We start from the raw sequence: 24,319 nt of genomic DNA on the forward strand, positions 1-24,319 counted from the left end.
CATGACACGCTCCAGGTCTGCTGATAACTGCAGTGTGTAACATTACGCGCTCCAGGTCTGCTGATGATAACTGCAGTGTGTGACGTGACGCGCTCCAGGTCTGCTGATGATGAATGCAGTGGGTGACATGACACGCTCCAGGTCTGCTGATGATGAATGCAGTGGGTGACATGACACGCTCCAGGTCTGCTGATGATGAATGCAGTGGGTGACATGACACGCTCCAGGTCTGCTGATGATGAATGCAGTGTGTGACATGACACGCTCCAGGTCTGCTGATGATGAATGCAGTGGGTGACATGACACGCTCCAGGTCTGCTGATAACTGCAGTGTGTAACATTACGCGCTCCAGGTCTGCTGATGATATCAGCAGACCTGGAGCGTGTCATGTCACACACTGCAGTTATCAGCAGACCTGGAGCGTGTCATGTCACACACTGCAGTTATCAGCAGACCTGGAGCGTGTCACGTCACACATTGTACATTTCATCAGCAGACCTGGAGCATGTCCGTAATCCTGCCACTGTATAAATCATTGGTACGGATGCACCTGGAATATTTTGCACAGTTTTGGGCACCATACTATAAAAAAGATATCTTGAAACTCGAAAGGGTTCAGAAGCGAGCCACTAAACTGGTTAAGGGGTTAGAGGCACTGAATTATGAGGAAAGACTTACAAGGTTAGATGTGTTTACACTGGAAAAGAGGCGGCTGAGAGGGGACATTATTAATATTTATAAATACATTAAGGGACAATACAAGGACTTATCAGATGATCTGTTTATCAAAACAACGCTACACAGGACTTGAGGACACCCCCTGAGGTTAGAAGAAAAAAAATGTCATACACAACGGAGGAAAGGGTTCTTCACAGTAAGAGCAGTAAGGATTTGGAATTCTCTACCAGAGGAGGGTGGACTCACTAAATAAGTTTAAAAATTGATTATCCAAGGTTACAGCATCTAAATTATATATAATTTTATAATACAGATTGAACTCGATGGACATTTGGTCTTTTTTCAATCTCACCAACTATGTCACACACAGCCATTATCATCAGCAAACCTCCAGCGTGTCACGTCGCACACGGCAGTCATCAGCAGACCTACAGCATGTCATGTCACACACGGCAGTCATCAGCAGACCTGGAGTGCATCATGTAACACACTGCAGTTAACTGCAGTGTGTAACATTACGCGCTCCAGGTCTGCTGATGATAACTGCAGTGTGTGACATGACACGCTCCAGGTCTGATGATAACTGCAGTGTGTGACATAACGCGCTCCAGGTCTGCTGATAACTGCAGTGTGTGACATGACACGCTCCAGGTCTGCTGATGATGAATGCAGTGTGTGACATGACACGCTCCAGGTCTGCTGATGATAACTGCAGTGTGTGACATGACACGCTCCAGGTCTGCTGATGATGAATGCAGTGTGTGACATGACACGCTCCAGGTCTGCTGATGATGAATGCAGTGGGTGACATGACACGCTCCAGGTCTGCCGATGATGAATGCAGTGGGTGACATGACACGCTCCAGGTCTGCTGATGATGAATGCAGTGGGTGACATGACACGCTCCAGGTCTGCCGATGATGAATGCAGTGGGTGACATGACACGCTCCAGGTCTGCTGATGATGAATGCAGTGTGTGACATGACACGCTCCAGGTCTGCTGATGATGAATGCAGTGGGTGACATGACACGCTCCAGGTCTGCCGATGATGAATGCAGTGGGTGACATGACACGCTCCAGGTCTGCTGATGATGAATGCAGTGGGTGACATGACACGCTCCAGGTCTGCTGATGATGAATGCAGTGTGTGACATGACACGCTCCAGGTCTGCTGATGATGAATGCAGTGTGTGACATGACGCGCTCCAGGTCTGCTGATGATGAATGCAGTGGGTGACATGACACGCTCCAGGTCTGCTGATAACTGCAGTGTGTAACATTACGCGCTCCAGGTCTTCTGATGATATCAGCAGACCTGGAGCGTGTCATGTCACCCACTGCATTCATCATCAGCAGACCTGGAGCGCGTCATGTCACACACTGCATTCATCAGCAGCAGACCTGGAGCGCGTCATGTCACACACTGCATTCATCATCAGCAGACCTGGAGCGTGTCATGTCACACACTGCATTCATCATCAGCAGACCTGGAGCGTGTCATGTCACACACTGCAGTTATCAGCAGACCTGGAGCGTGTCCCATCACACTGCATTCATCATCAGCAGACCTGGAGCGTGTCACATCACACTGCAGTTATCAGCAGACCTGGAGCGCGTCATGTCACACACTGCAGTTATCAGCAGACCTGGAGCGTGTCCCATCACACACTGCAGTTATCAGCAGACCTGGAGCGTGTCACACCACACACTGCAGTTATCAGCAGACCTGGAGCGTGTCCCATCACACACTGCAGTTATCAGCAGACCTGGAGCGTGTCCCATCACACACTGCAGTTATCAGCAGACCTGGAGCGCGTCATGTCACACACTGCAGTTATCAGCAGACCTGGAGCGTGTCACATCACACACTGCAGTTATCAGCAGACCTGGAGCGTGTCACACCACACACTGCAGTTATCAGCAGACCTGGAGCGTGTCACACCACACACTGCAGTTATCAGCAGACCTGGAGCGTGTCACACCACACACTGCAGTTATCAGCAGACCTGGAGCGTGTCACACCACACACTGCAGTTGTCAGCAGACCTGGAGCGTGTCACACCACACACTGCAGTTATCAGCAGGCGTCACATCACACAACTTTTGAAATGACCGAAATCAAAACACAGCAACAAAATAATTCCGTTGGTGTCACAGGGTTTACTGGCGCAATGCTCTGCAGATTCAACAATTGTTACATGGATCAAGTCATGCCCTAAAGGTCACAATGGGTTATTAGAATGATGCTTTTGCACAGCACCGTGAAAAAAGTGTTACACATAAGAGCAAACCAATTAAGCATTACAGATTACTGGAGCGAAGCTCTGTAATTCTTATGATGTTACAGCAGGGCACTGGAGTGAAGCTCTGCAGGTTTCAATGAATAAAGGGGGTGGGGGGGGGGGGGGGTGGGGGGGGGAGAATACAAAGTATTGAAGGGAGCTCTTCACGTACTCACTGCTACATCGCAGCAATGTTCTGCCGCGGAGATTAATGATACAGCAGGAATTAAAGCAAGGTTTTGCTATAAACGCTAGAGTGAAGCCATTATTGGAGCAATGCTCTGGAGTACCGTTAATACAGCCACTGGAGCAGTGGTTGTCCATAACGTGTTCTCTACGTGGGCTATGCTGAGCAGGCCGCTACACGCACTCAAGGGTAGGGGGATCTCACAAGGAGAGAGGAAGGGCACAGAGACTCTGACAAGGGAGTTGGGCTGTATCTCATGAGACAGCGCTCTTGATATGTGCATCCTGCCTGCCAGTGTGCTGTAGCTCACGAGCACCCAGCAAGTCCCACTGCTGTGTTACTGCAGGCAGAGAAGACAAGGGGGGGGAGCAGAATTAAAGGAACGCAGGCTGCATAGCCGAATAAGAGGGATAGCATCAGCTGCTCTCATATTTGAATTCAATAGTATTTCTCATGCAAGAGCTTTAATATGTAACCCGGCCCCTTCTGTAACATTCACTTTTAATACTGTCAACGTCTATTTTGCCTGCTCAAGAGGCCGCACGGCTGTGCAGCCTGTCGGGAGCGTGCTAGTGGGTGTCTGGATGAGCACTTGTGTCAGAAGTAGGCTGAACTACCGGGGTTAAAAGGTGCAGCAGCTGCGAATAACCTAGCCACTGCCAAGTGCGTCTCCTGTAAGCTGCCGATTGCTCTGGCAGGGAAGGGTTAACACGGAAGCTGCACTACTGGCCTTTGGCAAGGATTTGGGCTCATAGATTTATACAAAGCATGGGAGGGGGGGGGGGGGGGTTTGGGGATGGGGCACAAGTCACCCACACATTGCAGACTGAGAGGGTTGAAAAGCAACTGAGCTGGTACAGGCCTGCTAGGGTATACAGGTCACGCTTGCAAAACAAGAAAAAAAAAGAAAAAAGGACAATAAATCGAAAGAAAAAGCTGGTATGAGAAGTCTAACCGCAGCATATTTCTGGACCTATTTGGCAACCCGAAAAATCAGCTTAGTGAATGGGCTGATTATGGGACTTGTGACCACTGCAAGAGAATGACTATGTTCTCATTGGACAAAGCTTGTGTTGTCGTCGTGTGTGATGGGGGCAAACTGATCATCAGCTGACCATCCCCCACTTAAAATGGGCAGCGCAAACTGTAGGCCTCGCGGCATCTGAAAGGAGGTGCAGAGCACCCGGACACAATTGCCTGGTATGGTTGGAGAGGCCGTTAATAAGCCCCACTCTTCCCTGTAGTGCATGCATCCTTCCTTGAACTTCAGTCAAAGCAAGAAGGGCAGTAACAGTCTCATAGCAGCTCCTTGAAATTGACACGGGGAAGATTAGTGCTAATTCCCCCACCATGCCCAATATACCTATGAAAAACAATAAAAACCTCAATGGGAAACAGGAATCTGATAGATTCTACTCATCTCTACTTGAAGTTCAGCTTCAAGGGAGCAGAGGGAAGAGTAAAAGACTGAAACCCTTTTATAAAAGTGTTCGGGAGATGTTTTCCTCTTTGCTAGACAAAGACGATGGGGGTGTAGAGAAGGGGCAGTGTGAGAAAGGCCAGCTGCGATTTTATTTACTTCTCATCCTAAGCTCTGCACCTCCCCTCCACACATTGGAGGGTCAGCTCTCAAATAAAATTCCTCTCCACGTCTATAGCACCATAGTCCACAGCTTGAGAGCCCCCACCGTTAGCAAGAGGTGGGGCAAAGAGTCTGTCCTTACAGCAGTACCAGGTGGACATCACGACTTTTCTACCTTTCCACACCTGGAAAGGTGCCACTCGTAGGCTGCATGCTAAGATCACCGTCGTTGTTGTTGTTGGTCAGTGGAACGGGCTCTGGGAGCAGGGGTCGTCTTGGCTGAAGGGGTGAAAGGTGCCGCTCAAGCTCTGCCACGGTTTCTCTAGAGGTGGAGGGCTGCGGAGAGCGCGGGGTGGAGGTGCGGGAGGCGGGATCAGCTGCTGTTTGAGAGCTACGGTGGATTCGGTGGCTCACGATGATATTATTGCCGAAACCCCCCATGGATGCCATGGTTGTGCTCTGCTCTCGCTGGACCACTGCGGTCATCCCTCCTTCTGCCATCAGCCGCTGGATTCTGCTCAGAGCATCCTCCTGACCCTCTCCTGTCGGACATGAAGGGGCAGAGTGTGAGGGAAGAGAAGGGCTGTAGTACAATAGAGAGAGAAGCATAAAAAGTGCCAGTATAAGAGGTGATGTCCTGAAGATAAAAGGTGACAAGTTGGGGGAAGTGACCCGCCCAGGAGACAATATAAATGTAATACTTCTACAATAACAGAGTGTGAGGATTAACAACCACTTCTGCACAGCTAAGCATGGTTCTAAATCCTTACAGTCAGCAGTCCAGATATAAATGTGAGAATAGAGGACGAGATTTACCCCATCCTACCTGAGCCAGACACCTCTGCGGACTCCAGGTTCCCTTCTTGCAACTCTGCTGCAGTTGTGCCCTCAGAAGTGCTGCTGGACTGGGCAACTTGCTCATTAGAGGAAACTGATGGAGAAGACGAAGAAAAGAAATACATCCATCACTACAAGAGAAAACAAATGTACTGCAGTATGAAGGTTTGGGTCAAGATTAAAGAGTGTTCCACCTTCATAGTAGGTTTTATCTCCCCCAATGAAATATAAAGCGACTGCAAAATGCAACCAGAAGACACTCAAATTTCCAACCTGCGTGTCCATGTACAATTCATTGAACCTTCATTGCCGATTGCTACTTTGGACACTAGTCCAACAAGGAGTACAAGGGCACAATGGAAAGCTTGCATGTTAATGAAATGATTTCCTTCCATGGGGCCTGTTGAGCCACATTCTAACATACTCCATGCAAAAGTTCTGCACTGTTTTTGAGCATCATATGTATATGTTATACTGTGCCAACAATGCAGCAATGGGAATATATACGCGTCTGTACTTGAATCCTAATGTCGCGGCTTATGTTTCTCTAGAGTGTTGTTGCACACTTACCGTCAGCACTTGGAGCAGCGGGTCGTGTCTCCGGTACCTCCCGTTCAGTCTGCGTCTCTGCATTCTGTAGCTGCGGGGCAGGAGTCTGGGTGCCCTGGGAGGTGACAGAAGTGCTTGGATTTCGAGGCTGGAGACCAATGGCATTCATCAGACCCATGTCTCTGTCTGACCTCCAGGAGGCACGGCTGGTCCTGAGAAGGGAAGAGAACACACCATTTCCTACGTGACGCCTTAAACAAGATATATACAGTATTTACTATCCCGCACCAAGAGGTGTTAACCTGGTGATCAGGCCAGTACAGGGTGCCCAGACTTACAGTGTCTGTCCAACTTCAGGAGACACATGCTCCTGCAACTTATACTGCATACAGGGAGTAATTCCAAGTTGATTGCAGCAGGATTTTTTTTTAGCAGTTGGGCAAAACCATGTGCACTGCAGGGGGGGGGGGGGGGGCAGATTTAACATGTGCAGAGAGAGTTGGATTTGGGTGTGGTGTGTTCAATCTGCAATCTAATTTGCAGTGTAAAAATAAAGCAGCCGCTATTTACCCTGCACAGAAATAAAATAACCCACCCAAATCTAACTCTTTCTGCGCATGTTATATCTGCCTCCCCTGCAATGCACATGGTTTTGCCCAACTGCTAAAAAAAATCCTGCTGCGATCAACTTGGAATTACCCCCACACTTCTTACGCAACTGGCTTCTGTTTGTGCCTGGTAACAGTCTTCATTTCATTCAAGCAGAGCTGTGTATTTTAGTTACCCTGGGAAGTAACGTATGGATGCAGTTGCATCTATAGAGCAATGTTGCATTAAATTCCTGGGCACATAACCTATAGGCATAACCTGATATGACCGCCTATACAGACGTTCGGAGAATACAGACAACTACCGTTTTCTATGTATGTGCTCAATAAGTAACACGGGAAGTGTGTTGTATACCACAGTGCTGCACCAGCTGCAATATCATCTTGCGACATTTCCTCAAAGTATCCCTCTATCTAACTCAATGGTGGGGCTTCGTATAAATAAAGCAAAGCCACTTTCACGTATAACAGTCCCTCACAGGCTCCCATAGGCCACTGTACAGGAGTCTTCCACCTCTCTCATCATGGTAGCATTTTACCCACTACAGCAGTTGTTCCCAAACTCAATCCTCAAGGAACCCCTACAGGTCACGTTTTCCAGGTCACCCAGAGGTGCACAGGTGTACTCATTACTCGCTGGCACATTTTAAAAGATCCACAGGTGGAGCTAATTATTTCACTTGTGATTCTGTGAGGAGACAGGAAAACATGCACTGTTGGAGGTCCTTGAGGACAGAGTTTGGAAGCCACTGCACTAGAGTCCTCTTATTTGCCTTGTCTCACCCAGGTCGCTCGCTGCTTCGAGTAGTGTTATGCTGGAGAATAGCCTCATTCATTTGCTCCCAAAACTGGTCACACACGTTGTCGAATGCCCTGAAAAGACAAGTAATGATATAAGTTAGCAGCACTACAACAACCAAACAAAAACCAAAAGCACCAACACAACGAAACCAACAAAAGCTATGTCCACTTTGGTAGAAGGCTACCCACTTATTAAGGAATACTCAATACCTAAGCTCAGTATATCAATATTCTGCCTATTAAATTACAAGGAAATGGACATTACCGATGAGCAAATGCCTCATGCCTCAGTGGTATCAATGGTTCAGCATTAATGTACAGTATATGCTGTATTCTCAGACAGTGCTTTCGCCCACACAGTGCCAGCCCACATGTCCGGCAGGTAACTGGGTACACATAACCAGAGTCTCATGTATGCTAAGACATTTCAGTGCATTACACAAACAATGTGTGCTCTGAAAATAGATTGCTGTTCAGATTGCTGATCCCCACAACAATGCATTGTTTTGATGGAAGATAGCCTCTTTGTACAAGTCTATATTATGAACAAATAAAATCTTCCAGCGGTTGCTAAGCAATGGCTCTGATGACAATGGGTGTTGTGACTAAGATTTTGGCAAGCTTTTGCTTCTCTCGTCGGGTTACAATTAAATATCAAACACTGGCGGACTTTAATTAACCACAGTTCAGAGACGTACTGTTGTCTTCCGAATCCTCAGCAACCCCGTACAATGGATCTGAAAGACTCTTGTTAATCAGGGATATTGATCGGCTGATCAATAACCGCAGGAAGCGATAAGTTAATGGTGCTAAGAAGATGATACCTGATTTAAAAAGGAATCAGAAAAACGACATAGCATTAAACTGACACATGGAGCTCATTAGTGGCTACGTCAGTCCAACAAGTATCCTGGGTTGTTGGCTTTAACCCTCCAGGGGAAGCAAAACGATTGCGGATTGCTCAAACCTTTGACAGACAAGGAGGGGGGGGGGGGGGGGGGAAGAGCGATCTCTCCTCACCAAGTCTGCAGGACACCATAAAGGACAAAAGGCTGTAAGGAATTAATTTGAGGATGTGGACTTTTTATCAAGCTGCATCCATCAAGTCAGAAATAATCCTATATAATAAAAGGCTAACACTTCTCCTCACCTCTACGGGAGGAATGAAAGTCTTTTGCATGCCGGCTGCCACTAGATGGCAAGTGTTGCTCCGTTCGGGCGCACACAGACGCTGACATTACCGTTATGTTGTCCCATCATTTAGACTGGCTGGTAACTGGATTCTCATAACACATTTGAGATAATGGTCTTCTTTACTTTATTATGCAAATTGAAAATAAAGATGCCCTTCTCAGCAGACCCCTCGGCTGAGGGCTTAAATAAAAATGATCCACAGTAGTGAAATGAGAATCGTGTATATAATAATAATAATAACGCTGTAGACAGTGGTGTATATATAATGGGTGCAAGGTACACCCTGCATCCAATTCTTCAATACCTACCTTTCCGGAGTTTTAAATCACCATCAGCAGCTCTGCAAAATCACCAGGAAAAAGGTGCGGCGGCCATTCTCCCCTGCGCTATTTTGCACATGTGCTGTTGGGAAATTACCGGGGAATAAGCCACCGCGCCATGTTCCTGGAGACCAGATTCTGGCACAGAGCCAGAGTCTACTGAGCATAACTATATAAAGATGTGTTAAGTAATCGGCTCAGAATACTATGGCCGGTAAGGAGTGAGTATAGTAGCGGAGGTAGTAGCTGTGCTAGACGGACACTGAGGTCTCGGCCCAGGGCACAGCTCATGTTAGACAGTTTTACTAACTTACACTGACCCTACACCAGCACTTACTCTGGCCGGCAGATCACCAGATCCCCCTTGTTGGTACCATACGCTAATCCCAGGCCAGGCTCAGGAAGCCAACGAGCAGAGTTGATGCTGACATGTCGCCTTTGGTCCGCAGGCATTGGATACAACACGTTAAAGACACGCTAGAAAATAAAGCAGAAGAGGTCAGCAAAACAATGTACCGCAGATCAGACAAATCCTTACACACGATACAACATGAAACTCCATTTTTTTGGACTGTATTGGTTGCACATTGAGATTATCTGCTTCAATCCCACTCTGAAATTCGTGGACAGATCAGACCACTGAGTACCCCTCACCCCCCCCCCCCCCCCTCCTACAGCTGTGTCCTCATACATAATTGCTGCAGCCATATCAAACAGCCCTCTTGCAACAACAGGTCGCACAAGAACTTTTTAGCGTTGCCTGAAAATGCAACTTAGTTACAACACAACTTGGATGCACCAAGAGACCGTGCTGATTGTGATATGCGACACTTGTATATCTGTGTGCAACTGAGTCTCTGAGTCTGTACACAAAGTGCTACAATGTAGCAGCCAAAGCTTTTGTCCAATACAAGTTCTGTTCTGCTGCGCATACAGATTCGGTCACGCACAATATACAAGTGTCATCTATCACAGTCTCATGTGTCCCAGTCACATTACGCTGCAACTAAGATGCATTTTTTTAAGAAAAAAAAAAAGAAACGAAAGAGACACACAACGTTAGAAGAGTTGCACGGGACATGGTGGCTCACTCATGTCAAGCATCTTGCGCTGCATGGCGTATTGAGGTTGGACGAAGGAGGACGCATCTGTACATCGATGGGCTGTGCTTACCAGTCTCACCACTCAGGGATTGTACACAATGAAGCACTGACAGATAACCCATTAACACTTCATGAAGGTAAAACAATACCAGTAGTGCATACTGGAATCCACTGCGTGTGGGTGTGAACTGGCTCTATGTCAATAAAGGTCTTAATAACAAGATGCAAAATTGTTTAATTAGCAAAAAAGTACACAGGGTTGAAACCACGTATGTGCAATAGTGTGGTAAGGCAAATGGCATAAAGTAGGGTTATGCAACATGCGGCTCTCCAGCTGCTATGGAACTACACATCCCAGCACACAATGCAGCAGTTTTGCTATTGGAGCGTGTTAAAACGGTGTCAGGGCATGCTGGGATGGGTAGTTTCACAGTGGCTTGAGGCTCCCCTATTGAAAACCCCTAGAATAAAGTGTACCTTAGTGCAATGATATTCATCAATGCATGATGTGTTGCATATTCCAAGAAAAACAAAAACAGTGTAACGTGAAGTTCTGAGAACTTGTTCTGTAATAAGAAGTTCTGAGAACTGAGTTCACCAGACTTAGAGAGAATTCACCGGTTGGGGGTTCCGTGAAAAGTGGAATTTTGTCTTCCCAGTGAATTCCTATGTTCCGAGTCCATGGGGGAAACTGGACTTGGGTATAGAGTGGAGACCAGGAGCTATGGTCTCCAGTGTCCCCCAGGTAGTCATGCCTGGGAACATCTAACCACACTCAAAGCCACTGTGGCACAGACTCTACGGGACAGAACTTCCTGAGCGTGACAGCCTGCGTTTCTTGTATCACCCGACAGGGGAGGGTGGGGAGCATCCATCCTGGATGTCTATGTGCACACAGCGTCTCTCAGTACTACATATGCCTTATTGGGATGTCTAGTGACAAAGGAAAGCTGAGGTTCAAGTGCAGGAATCTAATGAACATCACATACCCACCCAGCTATAACCTTTTTAAAAACAGCACTGTGCTCCATATCAGTAGATGGGACATGACATTAAACGTGTGTGAAAAAGCCATTAGAAGTTCCCAGCAGCGTTTGGCGTAATGTGGACGGCTAGACAAGTCTGGTAAAACTCATTTTAATTAGCCGGAAGGATGGCTGTAAAGGAGAGCTTGTGCAGGCTGTGTGGAGGAATGGCGGTTTCATGTATCTGGGGCTCTTATATTGGTAAAACACTGGCGTTCGGTAATGAGCAAACCAAAAACTGGGTAATCAAAGCTTAAAAAAGCAAATCGCAAATGTGTGTATGAGCTCTGCGGTGCCCACTATGTACCAAAAGTGGTTTAATAAATGAGGCCGATAAGGAGGTTTAGCAGAGCAGGGATTTCCCATAGAATAACGGAGACAACACCCCCCTCCCCACACACACACTTTATTCCTGTGGGGAGGAGGGTGTCTTCGTGTGTACGTTTTGAGACGCTCCCTAAACCTGTCATTAGAAGTCAGAGTCAGTGAGCCGCCTGCAGCGTGTCACCTCTGTGCCTCCCTCACAGTCACACGCTCCCCAGAGAGCACTTACATCCGCGTCGCCAGTAAATGCTTATAAACACAGCCCGTTGCACAAGTCGCATGTGTCATAATTACCGAGGAAGCTGCTTTTAATCGCATGACACTATTTCACAGAAAATTAACAAGATAGGATCTCGAGAAGAGATAATCAGTGGCGACTGCCCTGTGCAATTAATCCCTCTCTATTTTCCCTCCATCCCACACACGCATCCTGCCGCAGCAGCTCCTCTTCAGAGGAAGAGCAGACGGTGCACCTCACTTCTGGCCTGCAGCATCCCCCAAATCATTGCTCATGACGCCACCCTGGGCGCACGTCACTTCCACTGCATCTGTGTGTGCCCTGCAGTGCCCGCTTACTGTCACAGTGTTACACGCACCCACACAGCACCTCAAACTCACTATAGTGCTCCCCAATGTACACCGTTTCCATGGCACCAGCATACAGCTGGCCTTCCAACCATGGCCAGCGCACCGGCTCATTACCACCACGAGGTCACTTTAATTATATAGCAGGTCACCTGTCACTCACTCTGCCATTTCTATCATCTACATATATGCGGGGGTTTGAGGCATTACTCTTATACTAAATCTACTGTTAGCTCTTGAACATGCCGTATACGAGTATTTCTCAGAAGGACACGGCTACAAGTGGCAAGGTAGATAACCAAGCGGGAGCTGCATCAAACCTAAAGAGTGGAGAAGATACTCATAGGGCATGCGTTTAATTTGCCGGCTGTCAGGATACTGGCGGTCAGGATACCCATGCAACCCACCAGCAGACAATGCCACCAAAAGGACTATTCCCACTCATGGGTATCCACGACATCCATAAAGTGGAAATAGACCATGTGGGGAGCGCAGCGAATCACAGAGCCCGCAATGTGCGAACGCAGCAAGTCCGCAAGGGGACTCTCTGCACCCCCCCACACACACAATTCTGGTGGGTGGGATGCCACTGTCGGTATATTGACAGCCGGCATCCAGTCAGCCAGAGATTTATACTGAATCCGGTTTAGCAACACATGAGCTTCTACCTATAATTGTATAGAATGTACTGGATTAATGCTCAGCTACACTATGTAGAGAATAGTGACTGTGGACACGGACAGCAGACGCGCTTCTTGGCAAACTTTCCACAAGACCCAGGACAACAGCAGGCGGTACGTTTTGCCATTCCACCTTAGGCAAAGTGACCAACTATGAGACTGAAGAAGGTCAAGTCGGCCTAGAACACACCTGTCACCCCAATTTCGACCCAGAGGTTCTCAGTGGGGTTAAGATCTGGGCTCTGGAGCTGGCCAGCCCATCCGGGTCACCAAATTTTCTGTACATCAGTCCATCGTCGCCCTGGAAACAGGACATCGCACAGCCTACCAAGATGCCTTATTCATACTCTGTTAGCGCCCTCCGGCAAACCATTTCATTAGCAAATATCTAATCAGGGCCCCTCTACTAGTATTATTCCTTTCATAAACATATGTCTGCTCTGGAGAGGGGGCGCAAAATCACTTTTATATACATAGTGTAGTAGCAGCTGATTTTATGGTTAGTGGTCCCTTAACAAGTAACTATGGAGACCAGATTAAACTTTGTCACGCATCCTTTGTGAGCGACAGTAAGAATACAGGTGTATGGCAGACAGACCAAAGTAGCATTAAGGACCTGATTCAGAGAGGTAGGCAAACGCTGCCGCAGCTGTGAATGTGTACACAGCAGCTGGGCGACAATATGCAGATACCGCAGCTGCCCGGATTTGTAATGCGACACCCACTGGCGGCTTTGTGAGTCCAAGCAGCAGCTTACAAAGACTCAGCGCTTGCCACAGATCAGCTGACAATTCAGCTTTTGAGTAGCCATATGGGCGTGTGGCATGGCTGCAGGAGCCACTGCTGCTGCGTACAGGAGTGCACCCCATAAACGGTTGCGTGCTTTCTTTCTAATAGCATATATATATATATATATATATATATATATATATATAAAATAGGATTTTGGTACTTACCGATAAATCCTTTTCTCCTAGTCCGTAGAGGATGCTGTGGACTCCAAAAGGACCATGGGGTATAGACTAGTGATGAGCGGATTCGGTTTTACTCGGTTCTCAAAACCGAATCTTATTGGCTCACTGATGTCACGTGTTTTGGATAGCCAATAAGATTCGGTTTTGAGAACCGAGTAAAACCGAGTAAAACCGAATCCGCTCATCACTAGTATAGACGGGATCCGCAGGAGCTTGGGCACACTGAAAAGACTTAATCTGGGTGTGAACTGGCTCCTCCCTCTATGCCCCTCCTCCAGACCTCAGTTATAGGAACTGTGCCCAGGAGAGACGGACATTTCGAGGAAAGATTTTTGTTTAAACTAAGGGCTACCAACATACCAGCCCACACCACAAACATACCGTACAACCAGAGTAACATTAAACCAGATAACAGTATGAATTAACAACAGCAACAAGCTGAAACAAGAAATACACAACCCGTGTATAAACTAATTTAACTAGCAAGAAAACACTGCAAGTAACAGTCCGCACTGGGATGAGCGCCCAGCATCCTCTACGGACTAGGAGAAAAGGATTTATCAGTAAGTACCAAAATCCCATTTTCTTTTACGTCCTAGAGGATGCTAGGGACTCCAAAAGGACCATGGGGTTTATACCAAAGCTCCAGAACGGACGGTAGAGTGCAGACGACTCTGCAGCACCGACTGAGCAAACGCAAGGTCCTCATCAGCCAGGGTATCAAACTTATAGAACTTAGCAAAAGTGTTTGAACCCGACCAAGTAGCTGCTCGGCAAAGCTGTAACGCCGAGACGCCTCGGGCAGCCGCCCAAGATGAGCCCACTTTTCTGGTAGAATGGGCTTTTACTGACTTCGGCACCGGTAGTCCAGCCGAAGAATGAGGCTGCTGAATCGTACTACAAATCCAGCGTGCAATAGTCTGTTTTGAAGCAGGATGACCAATTTTGTTGGAAGCATACAAGACAAAAAGCGCCTCAGTTTTTCTAGCAACAGCTGTCCTAGTGACGTAGATCTTCAACACTCTTACAACATCCAGAGATTTTGGAATCGCCCCAGCCTCCGTAGCCACCGGGACCACAATAGGTTGGTTAATGTGAAATGAAGAAACCACCTTCGGCAGAAATTGTTGACGAGTCCTCAATTCCGCCCTATCCGAATGAAAAATCAGGTACGGGCTCTTATGAGATAAGGCCGCCAACTCTGACACCCGCCTGGCAGACGCCAGCGCCAACAGCATAACTACCTTCCAAGTGAGAAATTTCAATTCAACCTTACGCAAAGGTTCAAACCAGGAAGACATGAGAAACCGTAAGACCACATCAAGCTCCCATGAAGCTACAGGAGGCACAAACAGAGGATTGATATGCATTACTCCTTTCACAAAAGTCTGAACCTCTGGGAGGACAGCTAATTCTTTTTGAAAGAAAATAGACAAAGCCGAAATCTGCACTTTGATGGAACCTAATTTCAGGCCTGTGTCTACTCCCGCCTGTAAAAAGTGGAGAAAGCGCCCCAAGTGAAAATCTTCCGCAGGAGCCATTTTAGACTCACACCAGGAAACTTACTTTCTCCAAATACGGTGATAATGTTTCGCCATAACCTCCTTCCTAGCCTTAATGAGAGTTGGAATGACCTCCCTGGGGATACCCTTACGAGCTAAGATCTGGCGCTCAACCTCCATGCCGTCAAACGCAGCCGCGGTAAGTCTGGAAACAAGCATGGACCCTGCAACAGGTCCTCTCTTAGAGGAAGCGGCCAAGGATCTTCCACCAGTAATTCCTGAAGATCCGGGTACCAGGCCCTTCTTGGCCAATCTGGAACGACGAGAATCGCCTGAACCCTTGCTCGTCGAATGATCCCCAGTACCTTTGGAATGAGAGGAAGTGGAGGGAACACATACACCGACTGGAACACCCACGGAGACACCAGGGCGTCCACTGCACTGGCTTGGAGGTCCCTTGACCTAGAACAATACCTCGGGAGCTTCTTGTTGAGACGAGACGCCATCATGTCGATCAACGGAATTCCCCAACGTTTTGTCACCTCTGCAAATACCTCTTGGTGAAGAGCCCACTCTCCCGGATGGAGATCGTGTCTGCTGAGGAAATCTGCTTCCCAGTTGTCCACTCCCGGTAGGAAGACTGCTGACAGGGCGCTCACGTGTTGTTCCGCCCAGCGAAGGATTCTTGTGGCCTCCGCCATTGCCGCTCTGCTCCTTGTTCCACCTTGACGGTTTATATGTGCCACCGCTGTGATGTTGTCTGACTGTACCAGGACAGGTCGACCCTGAAGAAGGCTTCTTGCTTGCAGCAGGCCGTTGTAAATGGCTCTTAACTCGAGAACATTTATGTGGAGACAAGCTTCCTGGAACGACCATTTCCTTCCTTGGATGACTGCGCCCCAGCCCCGGAGACTTGCATCTGTTGTCAGAAGTACCCAATCCTGGATACCGAACCGGCGTCCCCCTAGGAGGTGAGGACTTTGTTTCCACCACAGGAGAGAAATTCTGGCTCTGGGAGATAGACTTATCTTCCGGTGCATGTGCAGGCGAGACCCGGACCATTTGCTCAGCAAGTCCCACTGAAACACCCGGGCATGAAACCTGCCAACTGGATTGGCTTCGTACGCCGCAACCATTTTCCCCAGAACCCGAGTACAGTGATGGATCGACACACTTGTCGGCCTCAGAAGTTCCCTGACCATCGTCTGCAGTTCCAGAGCTTTTTCTTCTGGAAAAAATACTTTCTGTAAATCCGTGTCCAGAATCATGCCCAGAAAAGGCAGCAGAGTGGTCGGAATCAACTGAGATTTTGGCAAATTGAGTACCCAACCGTGCTGTCGCAGAACCGACAGTGACAAATTTACACTTCTCAGCAACCGTTCCTTGGACCTCGCCTTTATCAGGAGATCGTCCAAGTACGGGATAATTGTAACCCCTTGTTTGCGAAGGAGAACCATCATTTCCGCCATGACTTCGGTGAAAATCCTCGGAGCCGTGGAAAGCCCAAACGGCAACGTCTGAAATTGGTAATGAGAATCCTGTATCGCAAACCTGAGGAAGGCCTGATGTGAAGGACATATCGGGACATGTAAGTAGGCATCCTTTATGTTGACTGACGCCATAAAATCCCCCACTTCCAGGCTGGCAATTACCACTCGAAGAGATTCCATCTTGAACTTGAAAACTTTCAAGTATGGATTGAGGAATTTTAGATTTAGAATTAGTCTGACCGAACCGTCCGGTTTCGGCACAACAAAGAGGCTCGAATAGAACCCCTCCCCCCGTTGGGACGAGGGAACGGGAACAATGACCCTCTGTAGACACAATTTTTGTATCGCTGCCAGCACCACCTCCCTGTCCGGAAGAGCTACTGGTAATGCCGAAATGAAGAACCGGTGAGGGGGTATCTCCCGAAACTCCAGCTTGTATCCCTGAGACACAATCTCTAGGACCCAAGGATCCAGTTCTGATTGAATCCAGACCTGATTGAATATTTGTAGACGGCCCCCCACCGGTCCGGACTCCCCCCAGGGAAGCCCCAGTGTCATGCGGTGGACTTGGTAGAAGCAGGGGAGGACTTTTGGTCCTGGGCGCCTGACACTGCAGGTGGTTTCCTTCCCCTTCCTTTACCTTTTGAAGCGAGGAAGGACGAACCTTTTCCACGCCTGTATTTATTGTGACGAAAGGACTGCATCTGCTGATGTGGTGCCTTTTTCTGTTGTGTGGGAACATAAGGAAGAAAAGAGGAGTTACCCGCGGTCGAGACCAGGTCAGCCAAGCCGTCCCCAAACAAGACAGTACCTTTGAAGGGTAACGCTTCCATAGCCCTCTTGGAGTCGGCATCAGCATTCCATTGATGGATCCACAACGCCCTCCTGGCTGATATCGACATGGCATTGGCTCTTGATCCCAAGAGAGAAACATCCCTCGCCGCATCCTTCAGGTAATCTGCAGCGTGCTTGATATAACCAAGAGTCAAAAGAACGTTATCTTAATCAATGGTATCCATATCATTAGATAAATTCTCAGCCCATTTAGCAATAGTACTACTCACCCATACCGACGCCACAGCAGGTCTGAGCAATGCACCCGAATTAGCGAGAATGGACTTCAGAGACGTCTCCAGCTTGCGATCCGCCGGATCTTTGAGAGCTGCCGTGTCAGGAGACGGAAGCGCCACTTTCTTAGACAAGCGAGATAGAGCTTTGTCAACATTTGGAGACGCCTCCCATTTTCCCCTGTCATCAGAGGGGAACACACATGCCATGTAAATCCTCTTGGGAATCTGCCACCTCTTATCCGGCGACTCCCAAGCCTTTTCACAAAGAGTATTCATTTCATGAGAGGGGGGAAACTTCACCTCAGGTTTTTTTCCCTTAAACAAGCAAATCCTTGTTTCCTGTACCAGAGGTTCATCAGAAATGTGTAAAAATAAGAATTTACTCACCGGTAATTCTATTTCTCGTAGTCCGTAGTGGATGCTGGGAACTCCGTAAGGACCATGGGGAATAGCGGGCTCCGAAGGAGGCTGGGCACTCTAGAAAGATTTATGACTACCTGGTGTGCACTGGCTCCTCCCACTATGACCCTCCTCCAAGCCTCAGTTAGGACACTGTGCCCGGACGAGCAGACATAATAAGGAAGGATTTAGAATCCCGGGTAAGACTCTTACCAGCCACACCAATCACACCGTACAACACGTGATACTATATCCAGTTTGACAGTATGAAAACAACTGAGCCTCTCAACAGATGGCTCAACAATAACCCTTTAGTTAACAATAACTATTTACAAGTATTGCAGACAATCCGCACTTGGGATGGGCGCCCAGCATCCACTACGGACTACAAGAAATAGAATTACCGGTGAGTAAATTCTTATTTTCTCTAACGTCCTAGTGGATGCTGGGAACTCCGTAAGGACCATGGGGATTATACCAAAGCTCCCAAACGGGCGGGAGAGTGCGGATGACTCTGTAGCACCGAATGAGAGAACTCCAGGTCCTCCTCAGCCAGGGTATCAAATTTGTAGAATTTTGCAAACGTGTTTGCCCCTGACCAAGTAGCTGCTCGGCAAAGTTGTAAAGCCGAGACCCCTCGGGCAGCCGCCCAAGATGAGCCCACCTTCCTTGTGGAATGGGCATTTACAGATTTTGGCTGTGGTATGCCTGCCACAGAATGTGCAAGCTGAATTGTACTACAAATCCAGCGAACAATAGACTGCTTAGAAGCAGGAGCACCCAGCTTGTTGGGTGCATAACAGGATAAACAGCGAGTCAGAGTTTCTGACTCCAGCCGTCCTGGAAACATATATTTTCAGGGCCCTGACAACGTCTAGCAACTTGGAGTCCTCCAATTCACTAGTAGCCGCCGGCACCACAATAGGCTGGTTCAGGTGAAACGCTGACACCACCTTAGGAAGAAATTGGGGACGAGTCCTCAATTCTGCCCTATCCATATGGAAAATCAGATAAGGGCTTTTACATGATAAAGCCGCCAATTCTGACACTCGCCTGGCTGAAGCCAAGGCCAATAACATGACCACTTTCCACGTGAGATATTTTAGATCCACGGTTTTTAGTGGCTCAAACCAATGTGATTTTAAGAAAACTCAACACCACGTTGAGATCCCAAGGTGCCACAGGGGGCACAAACGGGGGCTGAATATGCAGCACTCCTTTCACAATGCCTGAACTTCAGGTACTGAAGCTAATTCTTTTTGAAAGAAAATCGACAGAGCCGAGATCTGTACTTTAATGGAGCCTAGACTTAGGCCCATATTCACTCTTGCTTGCAGGAAATGTAGAAATCGACCTAGTGGAAATTCCTCTGTTGGGGCCTTTTTGGCCTCGCACCATGCAACATATTTCCGCCACATGCGGTGATAATGCTTTGCCGTAACATCTTTCCTGGCTTTAATAAGCGCAGGAATGACTTCTTCCGGAATACCCTTTTCCTTCAGGATCCGGCGCTCAATCGCCATGCCGTCAAACGCAGCCGCGGTAAGTCTTGGAACAGACAGGGCCCCTGCTGAAGCAGGTCCTGTCTGAGCGGCAGAGGCCATGGGTCCTCTGATATCATTTCCTGAAGTTCCGGGTACCAAGCCCTTCTTGGCCAATCCGGAACCACGAGTATCGTTCTTACTCCTCGCCATCTTATTATTCTCAGTACCTTTGGTATGAGAGGCAGAGTAGGGAACACATAAACCGACTGGTACACCCACGGTGTCACTAGAGCGTCCACAGCTATCGCCTGAGGGTCCCTTGACCTGGCGCAATATCTCTTTAGCTTTTTGTTGAGGCGGGACGCCATCATGTCCACCTGTGGCCTTTCCCAACGGTTTACCAACAGCAGGAAGACTTCTGGATGAAGTCCCCACTCTCCCGGGTGTAGGTCGTGTCTGCTGAGGAAGTCTGCTTCCCAGTTGTCCACTCCCGGAATGAACACTGCTGACAGTGCTAGTACGTGATTTTCCGCCCATCGGAGAATCCTTGTGGCTTCTGCCATTGCCATCCTGCTTCTTGTGCCGCCCTGTCGGGTCACATGGGCGACTGCCGTGATGTTGTCTGACTGAATCAGTACCGGCTAGTTTTGAAGCAGGGGTCTTGCCTGACTTAGGGCATTGTAAATGGCCCTCAGTTCCAGAATTTATATGTAGGGAAGTCTCCTGACTTGACCATAGGCCCTGGAAGTTTCTTCCCTGTGTGACTGCTCCCCAGCCTTGAAGGCTGGCATCCGTGGTCACCAGGACCCAGTCCTGTATGCCGAAACTGCGGCCCTCTAGAAGATGAGCACCCTGCATCCACCACAGTAGAGACACCCTGGTCCTTGGAGACAGGATTATCATTTGATGCATTTGAAGATGCGATCCCGACCACTTATCTAAGAGGTCTCACTGGAAGGTTCTCGCATGGAACCTGCCGAATGGAATTGCTTCGTATGAAGCCACCATTTTTTTTTATTTTTTTTTTGGAGTATCATCATTTCTGCCATTACCTTGGTAAACACCCTCGGTGCCGTGGACAGTCCAAACGGTAGTGTCTGGAATTGGTAATGGCAATCCTGTACCACAATCTGAGGTACTCCTGGTGAGGAAGGTAAATAGGGACATGCAGGTAAGCATCCTTGATGTCCAAGTATACCATGTAATCCCCCTCCTCCAGGCTTGCAATAACCGCCCTGAGCGATTCCATCTTGAACTTGAATTTTTTTATGTATGTGTTCAAGGATTTCAAATTTAAAATGGGTCTCACCGAACCGTCCGGTTTCGGTACCACAAACAGTGTGGAATAGTAACCCCGTCCTTGTTGAAGTAGGGGCACCTTGACTATCACCTGCTGGGAATACAGCTTGTGAATTGCCTCTAGCACAGCCTCCCTGCCTGAGGGAGTTGTCGGCAAGGCAGATTTGAGGAAACGGCGGGGGGGAGACGCCTCGAATTCCAGCTTGTACCCCTGAGATACTACTTGAAGGATCCAGGGATCCACCTGTGAGCGAGCCCACTGATCGCTGAAATTTTTGAAACGGCCCCCCACCGTACCTGGCTACGCCTGTGGAGCCCCCGCGTCATGCGGTGGACTCAGAGGAAGCAGGGGAAGAATTTTGATTCTGGGGACTGGCTGCTGGTGCAGCTTTTTCCCTCTTCCCTCGTTTGACCCGCCTGCTTTTTTGAAGCCGAAAGGACTGTACCTGATAATACAGTGCGTTTCTTAGGCTGTGAGGAAACCTGAGGTAAAATATTTTCATTCCAGCTGTTGCTGTGGATACGAGGTCCCAGAGACCATCCCCAACCAATTCCTCACCCTTATAAGGCTCTATGTGCCTTTTAAAGTCAGCATCACCTGTCCAGTGTCGGGTCTCCTGACAGAATGGACATTGCAATAATTCAGGATGCCAGCCGGCAAAATATTCCTCTGTGCATCCCTCATATATAAGACGACGTCTTATGTTCGCAAAATAGTATCCCTATTTGAAAGGGGTACAGACCACGCTGCAGCAGTCTGCAGGTCTCAGTCTAGTACCTGAGTGTGTAATTACAGACTTCAGGATAGCCTCCTGCTATTTATCAGCAGGTACCTTCAAAGTGGCCGTATCCTAAGACGGCAGTGCCACCTTGACAACGTGTGAGCGCCTTATCCACCCCCTAGGGGATATCTCCCAGCGTAACTTATCCTCTGGCGGGAAAGGGTACGCCATCAGTAACTTGTTAGAAATTACCAGTTTCTTATCGGGGAAACCCACGCTTTTTCACACTTCATTCACTCATTTGATGGGGGAACAAAACACTGCCTGCTTTTTCTCCCCACACATAAAACCCTTTGTTTTTAGTGGTACTTGGGTTAATGTCAGAAATGTGTAACACATTTTATATTGCCGGGATCATGTAACGGATGTTCCTAGTGGATTGTGTATATGTCTCAACCTCGTCGACACTGGAGTCAGACTCCGTGTCGACATCTGTGTCTGCCATCTGAGGGAGTGTTGATGGCCTTTGAGACGTCTGGGCAGGCGCGGGCTGAGAAGCCGGCTGTCCCATAGCTGTTACGTCATCCAGCCTTTTATGTAAGGAGTTGACACTGTCGGTTAATACCTTCCACCTATCCATCCACTCTGGTGTCGGCCCACAGGGGCGACATCTCATTTATCGGCATCTGATCCACCTCCACATAAGTCTCCTCATCAAACCTGTCGACACAGCCGTACCGACACACCGCACACACACAAGGAATGCTCCAATGAGGACAGGACCCACAAAAGCCCTTTGGGGGGACAGAGTGAGAGTATGCCAGCACACACCAGAGCGCTATATAATGCAGGGACTAACTGAGTTATGTCCCCTATAGCTGCTTTTATATAATTTATACTGCGCCTAAATTTAGTGCCCCCCCTCTCTGTTTTAACCCTGTTCTGTAGTGTAGACTGCAGGGGAGAGCCAGGGAGCTTCCCTCCAACGGAGCTGTGAGGGAAAAATGGCGCCAGTGTGCTGAGGAGATAGGCTCCGCCCCTTTTTCGCGGCCTTTTCTCCCGCATTTTTATGGAATCTGGCAGGGGTTAATATACATCCATATAGCCCTGGGGGTTATATGTGATGTATTTTTGCCAGCCAAGGTGTTTATATTGCTGCTCAGGGCGCCCCCCCCCAGCGCCCTGCACCCTCAGTGACCGGAGTGTGTGGTGTGCATGAGGAGCAATGGCGCACAGCTGCAGTGCTGTGCGCTACCTTGGTGAAGACTGATGTCTTCTGCCGCCGTTTTTCCTTGACCTCTTCTTGCTTCTGGCTCTGTAAGGGGGACGGCGGCGCGGCTCCGGGACCGAACACCAAGGACTGGGCCTGCGGTCGATCCCTCTGGAGCTAATGGTGTCCAGTAGCCTAAGAAGCCCAATCCGGCTGCAAGCAGGCGAGTTCGCTTCTTCTCCCCTTAGTCCCTCGCTGCAGTGAGCCTGTTGCCAGCAGGTCTCACTGAAAATAAAAAACCTAAATCTATACTTTCTTTCTAAGGGCTCAGGAGAGCCCCTAGTGTGCATCCAACCTCGGCCGGGCACAAGATCTAACTGAGGCTTGGAGGAGGGTCATAGTGGGAGGAGCCAGTGCACACCAGGTGGTCATAAATCTTTCTAGAGTGCCCAGCCTCCTTCGGAGCCCGCTATTCCCCATGGTCCTTACGGAGTTCCCAGCATCCACTAGGACGTTAGAGAAACATATTTTATAGCCACAATCATAAACTGAATACTCTTAACTAATCGTGGATGTGAAGCAGCCTCAGTGAAATCGACCTCGGAATCAGAGTCCGTGTCGGTATCCGTATCTACCACTTGAGTAAATGGCCGCTTTTGCGACCCAGATGGGGTCTGTACCTGAGACAAAGCTCAGCTCATGGACTTTTTCCACACCAGTGTGACTCAGACTTACCCAACCTCTTTGATAAAGAAGCTACATTCGAATTTATCGTACTGAGCAATGCGAGTAAATCAGGTGTGGGCTGCATCGACAGTCCCAAATCTAGCCCCGCATCCGCTCCCCCAATAACCTCCTCTGGTGAATAACATTTATCCTCAGACATGCCGACACGTAGTACCGACACACAGATACACACAGAACGTCCCAGCTAGGTGACAGGCCCACAATGAAGCCCAGATAGAGGACACAGAGGGAGTATGCCAGCTCACACCCCAGCGCCCATATATCCCGACAAAAGATATATGTACCCAGCGCTGCTTAATTTATAATGATAAGAAGCACCACACTGCGGCCCCCCCCCCCCCCCCTTCTGAATATCTCCCCGTTACTTGTGAGAGGAATGTGGAGGTCCCGGCAGCGTCTCCTTCAGCCACGTGTTGAAGGAGAAGATGGCGCCTGTGTGCCGCGGGACGAAGCTCCGCTCCCTTCCCGGCGCGCTTCGGCCCGCCAAATTTGAAAATGAAAAAGATGCCGGCGTGGGTTTAAGAAACGCTGCCGGTCCCCGACCTCAGTAACATGCTGCCCAGGGCGCCCCCCCCCCTCCCCTCCAGCGCCCTGCACCCTGTAACTACCGTTGGTGATGTGTGTGGGAGCATGGAGCACAGCGTTACCGCTGTGCTGTACCTCCG

The 24,319-nt window shown here is 48.7% G+C and overlaps 1 protein-coding gene across 5 annotated transcripts in view; it reads right to left on the reverse strand.

The window, feature by feature from the left end:
* Positions 1-2,820: 2,820 nt before the first annotated feature.
* Positions 2,821-24,319, reverse strand: part of AMBRA1 (autophagy and beclin 1 regulator 1) — a 154,321-nt gene continuing 132,822 nt past the window's right edge. For 3 of the 5 annotated variants that reach the window (XM_063944524.1, XM_063944526.1, XM_063944525.1), the window contains exons 15-19: positions 9,378-9,517; positions 7,509-7,598; positions 6,139-6,329; positions 5,558-5,662; positions 2,821-5,273 (exon numbers count right to left, since the gene is read on the reverse strand). In XM_063944524.1, the coding sequence (XP_063800594.1) occupies positions 4,903-5,273; positions 5,558-5,662; positions 6,139-6,329; positions 7,509-7,598; positions 9,378-9,517 (897 nt within the window). In that variant the 3' untranslated portion in view covers positions 2,821-4,902. Of the gene's footprint in view, positions 5,315-5,547; positions 5,663-6,138; positions 6,330-7,508; positions 7,599-9,377; positions 9,518-24,319 lie in introns of all 5 variants that reach the window. The other 2 variants (XM_063944527.1, XM_063944528.1) reach the window with 2 other exon arrangements.

This window comes from Pseudophryne corroboree, chromosome 11 (genome assembly GCF_028390025.1).
Source record: "Pseudophryne corroboree isolate aPseCor3 chromosome 11, aPseCor3.hap2, whole genome shotgun sequence".
In the NCBI taxonomy this organism is placed as follows: Eukaryota; Metazoa; Chordata; class Amphibia; order Anura; family Myobatrachidae; genus Pseudophryne; species Pseudophryne corroboree.